Source organism: Calliopsis andreniformis, chromosome 3 (genome assembly GCF_051401765.1).
Source record: "Calliopsis andreniformis isolate RMS-2024a chromosome 3, iyCalAndr_principal, whole genome shotgun sequence".
In the NCBI taxonomy this organism is placed as follows: Eukaryota; Metazoa; Arthropoda; class Insecta; order Hymenoptera; family Andrenidae; genus Calliopsis; species Calliopsis andreniformis.
In genome coordinates, this window is record NC_135064.1 from 9,865,688 (window position 1) to 9,876,860 (window position 11,173).

General features: G+C 31.7%; 2 protein-coding genes across 4 annotated transcripts; both read left to right on the forward strand.

The window, feature by feature from the left end:
• The first annotated feature begins 392 nt into the window (after positions 1-392).
• Positions 393-11,096, forward strand: Nrx-iv (neurexin-4). 3 transcript variants are annotated; one of them, XM_076375406.1, is made up of 11 exons: positions 393-523; positions 961-1,053; positions 3,318-3,514; positions 5,001-5,142; positions 5,216-5,586; positions 5,673-6,011; positions 6,240-6,714; positions 6,784-7,113; positions 7,242-7,547; positions 8,324-8,950; positions 9,028-11,096. In XM_076375406.1, the coding sequence occupies exons 1-11, from the start codon at positions 460-462 to the stop codon at positions 9,879-9,881; spliced, it is 3,798 nt and encodes a 1,265-aa protein (XP_076231521.1). In that variant the 5' UTR covers positions 393-459; the 3' UTR covers positions 9,882-11,096. The 3 variants fall into 3 exon arrangements, with proteins under 3 accessions (XP_076231521.1, XP_076231522.1, XP_076231523.1); XM_076375407.1 differs by lacking the exon at positions 3,318-3,514 and adding an exon at positions 4,116-4,312; XM_076375408.1 differs by lacking the exon at positions 393-523 and adding an exon at positions 634-769.
• Positions 479-2,729, forward strand: LOC143177485 (L-aminoadipate-semialdehyde dehydrogenase-phosphopantetheinyl transferase). The gene is made up of 3 exons (XM_076375411.1): positions 479-523; positions 961-1,053; positions 1,693-2,729. The coding sequence occupies exon 3, from the start codon at positions 1,774-1,776 to the stop codon at positions 2,623-2,625; it is 852 nt and encodes a 283-aa protein (XP_076231526.1). The 5' UTR covers positions 479-523; positions 961-1,053; positions 1,693-1,773; the 3' UTR covers positions 2,626-2,729.
• Positions 11,097-11,173: the final 77 nt, after the last annotated feature.

An 11,173-nucleotide genomic window follows, 5' to 3' on the forward strand; every position in this document is an offset into this window, starting at 1 on the left:
CATACACCACACAGATTTTCTACACAGAATTTCTACATAGAACCACTTTTCATTTTTTAACTGTCACTAAAAGAATGATTTAGCCTAAAAACGTGATTTATCATTAATTGTAAAATAATGTACTTACTTGGTCCTGTGACAAATATTCATTAAATTCTTTTTTTATTTTTCGATGCCTATCGAAGTTTATCGATTTCATTGAAATGATCAACTTTATCGACATACTCCATTCTTCCAATTTTTCTACTTTACCGACTTAAAGGGAGATGTATCGTGACTGTGTGTTATGTCTCACGCACATATCATATATACAGAGAGATGGGGTAGGGCAAGGCTACCTTTTCCTCTGTGTGTGTGTAACAGTAATACAACTGATGAGAATTTAGTAACAGTTTTGACGACGCGTCCCCTTCGAGAGTACGTTGTCCGTGTGTTGCACTCTAAAAGGGCAATGATACGATGAGTACTATTAAGTGTTTTGTGCTTGTGTTCGCAATTGCAAGTAATTCATTTACTTTTGCATGTAAGTATATCTCTGTTGCCGGATATACAACACCTTTTCGCTACGATCATCCTTCATTGAGGTGATTCAATGCAGCCAAGCCCATTCCACAACATGGCGTAGTTAATATGTAACGGAATGATTAAGAAACGAACAAATCATAATTTTAAATATAATTACATGTTTTGTCATAGCTGAAGATTAAAACTTTAGCTTATATATAATTTTAATACAGTATGATTGTGAATTTGCTACACTGTAGTGGAGGTACAACAAACCATGTTGTCTTGCAATTGTTACATAAAACTACTTGATTAAATTAATAAATCAATATTTATTTTATATTAAATCAGAAAATAAAAAAGAATGTGTCTAAAAGCTAGAAAAACGTTTCAATCGATACTGAATACTATTCTTTGCAAAGTCTGTTACTAACAGTTTTTATATTTTTTAATTAGATGACGAATGTAATGAACCACTTTTGGACAGAGCTCATTTAACAGCCACTTCATCATTGCCTGAAAGAGGGCCAAACAATGCCAGACTCAACGGTAAACTTCTTTTTTAATATCCTGCAAATTCTGTATCGCACTTTACATAGGAATACTTTATTTAATGATACCTCATGTATTACTGTTTTCTGTAACAGTATAGAAATATTCTACTATTGGTAGTTTGTTGCTTGCTATTTTTACGTTAATATAATTTGGAAAAGTATCTATGAGATCATCTATATACTTGTTAAAATTTTTCTTTGCCTACATTTACAATTATATTTAATAATAACACAGGTAGTGTATGATATATTATTTTGTATGTATTTGTGTCTCTGAATTAAGATATATGTGTCATCGAGGCAGTTGTAATGTGTTCACCAGGCAATGATCTTACATACACCCACACATATGTTCTAATTAAAAGAACTTTATCTCTGGATTGGGTGAATTGAATTCACTGACTCATTGCTTAGTTATTCTGTACATCTGATTTACCAGAATTTTTTTATTTTTGTTTAGATTATTAATCAAATCAATACTTTTCTAAAAAGTCTTTTTGCTAAAACAATATAAAATTATGTTCCTATTAAACAAGAAATAATATCAAATAATAAGTTTTATGAATACAATTCTTAAATAAAAATATTTGATACACAATTAAGAAAGTAATATTGTCTTATCTATTTGCTTCAGGTGGATGCTAAAGAATAGCCTGGTTTTTTTTTAAAGACATGATCTTTTAGAAAGCAGTGTTATAACAGACATATTCAATTAATGGATAAAGTTAACATTGAAAAAATGTTTCAAAGTATTCGTTGGGCATTCAATTGGAGAGAATGGACTCCAAGCGAAAAGGACTTTGCATATGCGATTTCTTGTGTACAATTAGAGGAGAAAGAAAGATTAGGCAGATTCGTCTTTCGTAAGGACATTAGGGCTTCTCTTGTAGGCAGATTAATGATGAGGAAGTTTGTTAACGAGTATGGTCATATTCCTTACAATATGATAGTATTTGCAAGAGACAAAAATAATAAACCCACTGTAAAAGATGTTTCTCTAGGTATAAGTTTTAACGTATCTCATCAAGGTGATTATACAGTACTAGCAGGCGAGACAAGAGATATAAAGTTAGGTGTAGACATTATGAAACTTGAATATACAGGTGGTAAATCATTATCTGAATTTTTTCGCATAATGAATAGAAATTTTTCATCTTCTGAATGGGATGAAATAAAAAAATCACCTATAAATTCAGAACAAATTAGTATGTTTTGCAGACATTGGGCATTAAAAGAAAGTTATGTAAAAGCTATAGGTACAGGCATTACAATTGACTTGAAAAGCATTAATTTCAAAACAAAATCAAAACTTCTTACGAATTCTATAATAACTGATACAATTTTATACATAAATGGCTCAATACAGGATTGGTTATTTGAGGAAAGTTTATTAGATTCACAACATTGTGTTGCTGTAGCATTACCAAAAACTAAAGTGGCAGTTCAATCACAAAATAATATCTTTGAAATAATAAATAGTGAAAAACTCTTTGCAAATACTATTCCACTATTTCCATTAGATTCCAAGTATGCAGAAAATTATTTTAAGAAAGAGGAGCATCCATAAATGTGTGAACTGTCTGATTTGTAAGATTTTTTATATACATTGTTATATTTTTGAAGATGTACAGATATAACGATTCTATATAGATTCAGTCAGTGGGTATAATAAACTAATAAAAAATATTTGTATAAATTTTATTTTTCCTACTTATTATAATTTATAGTTATATATTATGCGTGCTCTTAAATACTAAAAAGTATCTAGAATGTAAATTTCTTTTAAAGCCAATAACTTTATATTTTAATATGACATAAAGTGTTTATATTTCAAATACATACAATACACAAACCTGTGATAAATGTTACACTTTCTCATTCTTTTGCTTGGGAAATGGATTATTTGAAAAATAACATGATCTTGTAGCTTTTCTTACATATATATTTCATTCTTTTTAAATTTATTGCTTCCATCTATTGCAATACAATTCTGAAAATAAAACTGAAGAGATCTTAAATTTATTGCCTGAGCAATTCAATTCTGATTAACGTAAGTACTTAACAATTTACTTGAAAAACTTTACCCTTTAATAGTAATGAATCTTTCAAAAATTGTTATTGTATACATGAACTAATCTTATGTTAATTATACAATGATTATAGTAGTGATTTAATCCTCTGATTGTTCTATCTTGTTAAATACGACTGCTTCCTTATGTTCATTTTGAGTTGCATGCATGCGTATATGTTGTGGCGTAGGCGGAAACGCATGGACGGCTAGCAGCTCAGACTTTGGTCAGTACCTTGTAATCGACCTGGGTCAAGTAATGAACATCACAGCTGTGGCGACCCAGGGGCGAGCAGTACAAAATGAGTATGTTATGGAATATGGTATCAGTTATGGTACAAATGGCCTGGACTACGTTGAATTCAAAGAAGAAGATGGTAATGTTAAGGTAAACTGATCTACACTTTTTGAATCAGTGTCTGTGCTAACATAGCCATAATCCATGAGGGGATTTGTTAGAAAGGTACCTGTATTTGGTAATTAATATAACTTACAGCATTTACGTTAGTTTATAGAAATTATGGTTCAGGTTTAACATCTTATCAATCCTAAGTGCTTTTGCATGATCATAGCTATGAATAACTTTACAATTAAATTATTGTTAGAGTTAATGAGTAGGTATGCTTGCATGTTTGCACACATATATACTTCTACAATGCTTTTTTATTCTTTATAATATTTTTAACATATACAGAGATTATATTTGATTAAATTGTCCAAATTAAAACACATTTACATAGGTAGAAATTCCTTTACAAACACTGAAATAATTTTTATTTAAAAGCTTCATATAAAAAGTTGAAGAATGAATTTGTACCTAAATACTATCGTAAATGTGCTACAGATACTGAAGGATTCGTTTTGAAAGAAATGAGAATCTAAATAATAATCATTATTTACCATTATTTATTTGTAACACTTTCTTCTTTCTACTTGCTTTGCTTCTACTCTCTCCCTTTTACACATGGACATGGGGCTGGGCTTTGCAGGAGGTTCTACGTGGTCACCAGAGCTTAGCAGTTATGACCAACACCTTACTGTGGAACTGGGCGACAGATATGAGATACGCAGCATTGCCACACGAGGTCGTGCTCATACTAACGAGTATGTGACAGAGTACATTGTCCAATACTCTGATGATGGGCAAGCCTGGGCCAGTTATGAGAGCCAGGATGGCGTAGATGAGGTATTAATAGAGATATTGATTATAAAAAGAAAAAACGTAGAACTTCTTTGAAATATCTGCTTTTCTCTTCGAATATGCAATATATTCACAAAAATATTATTAATATGTGATATGTCATACATGTTGTACATACTGTACAAAATGAAAAAAGTATTTCTACTCTTTTTATACAATAAAAAATTATAATTCTTATAAAACGTCTATAGTTTCAGTGGGAGAAATTACTCAATATGTAATAATTCTTTTACTGGTGGAGGCATAAATGTAGTAAATCAATATAAATCTCCTTTACACTTATTATTGCTTCTGGTGGGCATATATTTTTAAATAATAAAAGTGAAAAAAATTTACTTATGAAAAGATTCAGTAACTTAAATCAGTTTTTTTATACTTTTCCTTTACTTCATGCAATATTTGCTTTTATGCTTTTGCACTTACACTAAACAATGCTATACTAACATATCAATGAAAGCATGTCAAATATCAAATAATTTTTAATTAATTTTCATCCATTACAACATATTAAAATCTCAAATATTTTTGTTGTATTTACAGCGAATTTGCATACTAACCAAGGTTTTATTACTGAATATTTTGAATAAAAAATTTTGTAATTAATTTCAAAGTGATTATGGCATATTTAAAGTTACACAAAAAGAGATTCTTTACTGTATTTTGTATTCAACAGATGTTCAAAGGCAACATAGATGGGGACACGATAAAACTTAACAAATTCGAGGTACCAATCATTGCACAATGGGTTCGAATAAATCCAACTCGATGGCGAGATAGAATAGCGTTGAGAATAGAATTATATGGATGCAATTATGGTAAGAGGATACATAAATTTTTTTAATCCTTGAAGTTATCGATATTTCTAATTGGTTTCTTTTTTTATTATAGTGTCTGATGTTCTTTCTTTCAATGGATCGTCTCTCTTACGATATGACCTACTAAGAGAACCAATAGAAACCGATAGACATTTTATACGCTTTCGTTTTAAAACAAATAATGCTGATGGTGTTTTGATGTATTCGCGTGGCACGCAAGGAGATTACATAGCCTTGCAACTGAGAGATAACAGAATGTTACTAAATATTGACCTTGGTTCTGGTATTATGACGAGTTTATCTGTAGGAAGCCTTTTGGATGACAATATGTGGCACGATGTTCTAATATCTCGTAATAGGAAAAATATATCATTTTCTGTAGATAGAGTATTAATTAAGGGAAGAATAAAAGGAGAGTTTCACAGACTGGATTTAAATAGAGCTGTAAGTAGTTACAAAATGCGTATCGCATAAGGCGGTATATGTACTTAAATATATAATGTTGACTAATATTTGATCATCCTTACTAGCTTTACATAGGTGGTGTACCTAATAAACAAGACGGATTAGTAGTTAATCAAAACTTCACAGGATGTATAGAAAACTTTTATTTAAATTCCACAAGCATTATTCACGATTTAAAAGAAACAGAAGTTACTGGCGAGAATTTAAGATATTACAAAGTAAATACAATTTATAGTTGTCCAGAACCACCTATTATTCCTGTTACATTTTTGACGCAAGGATCGTACGCTAGACTAAAAGGGTACGAAGGAATATCCTCGATGAATATCTCTCTCACATTCAGAACGTATGAAGATAAGGGAATAATTTTGTATCACCAATTTACATCGCCTGGTTATGTAAAGGTTTGTACATTTCTTTCTAAGAAATAACTTTTCTTTTTATTTGGAGATGGCTTTCTCAAAATGTCGAAAGATCGAAACTTTTTGAAACCCAAAAAATGTTTCCAGTTCCAAAAGACTCGAGAATTTCAAAATCTTACGAAGTGTCGAATTCAAATTTCGAGAAGTTATAAATTAAGTTTCGACCCATTCCTATTCTTATGAAGTGTATTAATATTTTTCCCTTCATAGTTATTTTTAGAAGAGGGTAAACTAAAAGTTGATATTCAAACGAAAGGAAATCCACAAGTTATTTTAGATAATTTTGATGAGAAATTCAATGATGGCAAGTGGCATCAAGTTATTTTAACGATATCTAAAAACAGCCTTATCTTGAACGTTGATGGAACGCCTATGAGAACCAAACGAATGTTGGATATGACAACGGGTCCAGTGTATTTAGTTGGTGGCATGACAGGAATAGAAAGTAACCGCGGTTTCGTTGGCTGCATGCGGATGATAAGTATCGATGGTAATTACAAGTTACCAACTGACTGGAAAGAAGAAGAGTATTGCTGTAAAAACGAAATCGTGTTTGATGCTTGTCAAATGATGGATCGTTGTAATCCCAATCCATGTAAACACTCTGGCATTTGTCGTCAAAATTCAGATGAATTCTTCTGCGATTGTACCAATACTGGCTACACGGGAGCAGTATGTCATACATGTAAGTAGATATCAATTATTTACTGTTTCTGTATTTGATTTTAATAAAATTCCATTATGTTTCTTGCAGCATTAAATCCTCTTTCATGCGAGGCATATAAAAACATAAACTCAGTCAATCAACGAGCAGATATTAAAATAGATGTAGATGGCAGTGGCCCCCTGAAACCATTCCCTGTTGTTTGTGAATTTTTTACTGATGGCCGTGTAAGAACTGTCGTGCAGCATAATAATGAACGTGTAACGCCTGTTGATGGATTCCAAGAGCCAGGCAGTTTCGTTCAAGATATTATCTATGATGCAGACATGGATCAAATCGAAGCTCTTTTAAATAGATCAACGAATTGCAGACAAAGAATTAGTTACGAATGTGTTCGTTCTAAACTGTTTAATTCGCCAGGTACTTATATAGTCCCTTACCATTTAAGTTACCACAAGTTAAGAACATAATTACGAATTACGATTTACTATTATATACCAAGAAACGAATTTCATTGTATATAACTGAAAATATTTTTATGATTTCAGTACCACAAGGAGATTATTTCAAACCAAATTCGTGGTGGGTTAGTAGAAATAATCAGAAAATGGATTACTGGGGTGGAGCTTTGCCAGGATCACGAAAGTGCGAATGTGGAATACTTGGGAATTGTGCAGATCCCACTAAATGGTGCAACTGTGATGCTGATTTAGAGGGTCTTCTTGAAGATAGTGGTGATATTACCGAAAAAGAACATCTTCCTGTTAAACAATTACGATTTGGTGATACTGGCACACCAGTTGACGAAAAGGAAGGTCGTTACATGCTTGGACCGCTTATTTGCGAGGGTGATGGTAAGTTCAGAAAGTTTCATTAACGTTTTGCATGTGAACAAGAAAGTTTAATTTATTTTAAATTGTTTATAAGGTTCTGATTTACCTTGGTTGACCGCCAAGGTAAGATCAGGTAAGATATGAAAATAGGTAATATTTTTTTTATCCATTTATCATATGTACCTATGAAATCGTGAAGACTATTATGATGAACACCCTGTATATTAGCTATTATAATATCAAAGTAACAGTACTTAGTATAATATTTTATTGTGTATTTATTATCAATGACTAATTCCCTCGCACAAATTTTGTAGTTACATTTTTTGTACAGACAAGATATCCTACTCTATATAGAGTGGGACACGTAACTGAAACTATTTCGATGACGACATAAGTAGTAATTTCAGTGAAAAATGTTTCCGACAGAAGTTGAATGGTTATGTCAACTTGCATACTTAAAGTTAAAATATTTTCTAAACTACTAGTTTTTTGGCAAATAGGTTTATACTTTTATGTACAGAATTACGAGCTGCATCACAAAAAATGTATATATGATTCCATCTAAAATAATTAACTTAAACTTCATGTCCTTTATGTATATATTTACAAAAAACATTAATTACGTCAAATTATGCTTCCCACGTGACTATTCAACTTCTGCCTGAAACATTTTTCGCTAAAATTACTGCTTATAGTGTACTCGAAGTAGCTTCAGCTACATGCACCACCCTGTATAATGCTAAAAATACGTTCTCACCCAATATAACGTAATCAAACATTTTATTTTATTGTAGATTTATTCAAGAATGTAGTAACATTCCGTATTGTTGACGCTACCATCAACTTACCAACCTTCGATATCGGTCACAGTGGTGATATCTTTTTCGAATTTAAAACAACGATTGACAATGCTGTCATAATTCACAGTAAAGGGCCTACAGACTACATAAAAATCTCTATAAACAGTGGAAATCAAATTCAGTTCCAATACTTAGCTGGCGGTGGTCCTATCACTGTCAGTGTGCAAACCTCTTACAGATTAGCAGATAATAGATGGCACTCTGTATCAGTTGAAAGAAATCGTAAAGAAGCTAGAATTGTAGTAGATGGAGCATTGAAGAATGAAGTTAGAGAACCTCCAGGACCAGTACGAGCGCTTCATCTTACATCAGATCTTGTGGTTGGTGCTACAACAGACTATAGAGATGGTTACGTTGGTTGTATCAGAGCGCTTCTATTGAATGGTCAATTACAAGATCTCAGAAGTTACGCACGACAAGGCCTGTATGGTATTACTGAAGGTTGCATGGGCAAATGCGAAAGTAATCCATGTTTGAACAATGGTACATGTCATGAAAGATACGATGGATACTCATGTGACTGTCGTTGGACTGCGTTCAAGGGTCCAATCTGTGCAGATGGTACGTTTTTTGCTTTTTGTAGATTGATTCTCAAACTCAACGTACATTTAAGTGTTTATATAATTATTTCATTGCAGAAATTGGTGTAAATATGCGTTCCAGTTCAATGATAAAATACGACTTTATGGGTAGCTGGCGGTCGACGATTTCTGAAAAAATTCGAGTGGGTTTCACAACGACAAATCCCAAAGGATTTTTGCTTGGTTTATTTTCAAATATCACAGGAGAATATATGACGATCACGGTGTCTAACAGTGGACATTTGCGCGTTATTTTTGATTTTGGGTTTGAAAGGCAAGAAGTCATATTCCCTAATAAACACTTTGGCCTCGGACAATACCATGACGTTAGAGTGGGCAGAAAGAACTCAGGAGCGACTCTTGTGCTGCAAGTCGATAATTATGAACCAAAAGAGTTTCATTTTAATATTAAAACTTCTGCAGATGCACAGTTCAACAATATTCAGTACATGTACATTGGAAAAAATGAATCTATGACAGAAGGATTTGCCGGTTGTATATCGAGAGTGGAATTTGATGATATATATCCTTTAAAATTATTGTTCCAAGAGGATGGGCCTGCAAATGTTCGTTCCTTCGGTACACCTCTTACTGAAGACTTCTGTGGAGTAGAACCGATTACACATCCGCCAGATGTCATCGAAACTCGACCGCCGCCGCAAGTAGACGAAGAAAAAGTCCGAGCTGCTTACAACGAAACTGATACAGCGATCCTTGGTAGCGTGTTGGCCATCATTATCATAGCTTTAGTGATAATGGCAGTACTTATAGGAAGATACATGTCGAGACATAAGGGTGAATACTTAACGCAGGAAGACAAGGGTGCTGAGATAGCGTTAGACCCCGATTCAGCTGTGGTTCATTCTGCTACTGGCCATCAAGTTCAAAAGAAAAAAGAATGGTTTATTTAAGACTATAAAATCAACACTATATTATATCGACTCTAGAATATATTTATAGATAAAAGTATGCTTTTTAAGTGCACTTTGAAGTGTCATATGAAAGATGTCATAGGAAGAAGAACAATAAGAAGATACATTTTTATTGTTTCAATTTAATAATGACTACGAAAGACTCTGTATAAAATGTTAGGGAGGTTACTTAAGATCTCTTGTAACGACTAATACCACACTGGTACAAAAATAATGAAATTTTCCTTAAAAGATAAAGCACTGACTATCTTATAACGAAGCAATTTGTATGTAATTACTATTTGTATCGCCGCTAAGAAAAATAACGTACTATCATAGCTAATAATTAAAGTATTACATGACAAAATAAAAAGATAATACCATTGTTTGAATAATTGAAAAATATCTTTTATATATTTATATAGTATATATATACATATATATGTATGTATACTAGTGTTTTACTTCTTAGGGTAAAAAATCTCATTATATTTGTATTATCTGTAACATTACTGTTTCTTTTTTACATTTAATTTAATATGTAGTTTTTAACGCCGTATAGCTAGTACATTATTAAATATAAGTAGTAGAAGGACAAATTTAATTAAAAATTGTTATATTAGATTGTGAGGTGCATAAGTATTTATTGTACTTTTATGATCTAGATAACATAACAGCAGGATAGTAGAACATGCTAAATAGTCGTTTATTTTGCATTGTACTTTTCAAAAGAGGTAATTATTCAATTTTAGTAAATAATTGATCTGATAACACATTTTCGTAAAATTTGAGTAACTATATATTGAGTTCAAATTTAAAAGCCTTGTACATATGAAAACCAATATTTTCAAAAGCCACAGGCTGCGTGTAAAATACTTAAGTTTCCCTTTAACGAGAAGTGTTCTCAGTATTATTTGTAATGCTTACCGTCCAAAGTGCATTTTATTTTTTTTTCTTTTGTATTTATTTTGTTTACATTGTTTTATTACTGTATTACAGATATTTTATTTTCTTCTAATTGTAATACTATACGTCACTGCTATAACTTAACATTAGATTAGTGTAATAATCAATAGTATACCGTATGTGTAACAGTGAGAGTGTACATATATCATTTTTATACGGAGAAAATGTTTATTATAACATGCCAGTGTATATTTTATATACTGTATTTAGCAGAACGCATGTGCTGCTCAATAAAAATAAAAATCGTGATTATGATTATGTAATAATAATTCCCTGAAATATCTTCACAAAATTATCCAATTTTTTAGAACACATTAAATCTACGT

Excerpts from the sequence above, each read along its gene's own strand:
- Nrx-iv (XM_076375406.1), top strand. The coding sequence starts at position 460 with ATGAGTACTATTAAGTGTTTTGTGCTTGTGTTCGCAATTGCAAGTAAT. Across the intron at positions 524-960 it reads TAATTCATTTACTTTTGCAT|ATGACGAATGTAATGAACCA; the intron begins GTAAGTATATCT and ends TTTTTTAATTAG. Across the intron at positions 1,054-3,317 it reads AAACAATGCCAGACTCAACG|GCGGAAACGCATGGACGGCT; the intron begins GTAAACTTCTTT and ends GTTGTGGCGTAG.
- LOC143177485 (XM_076375411.1), top strand. The coding sequence starts at position 1,774 with ATGGATAAAGTTAACATTGAAAAAATGTTTCAAAGTATTCGTTGGGCA.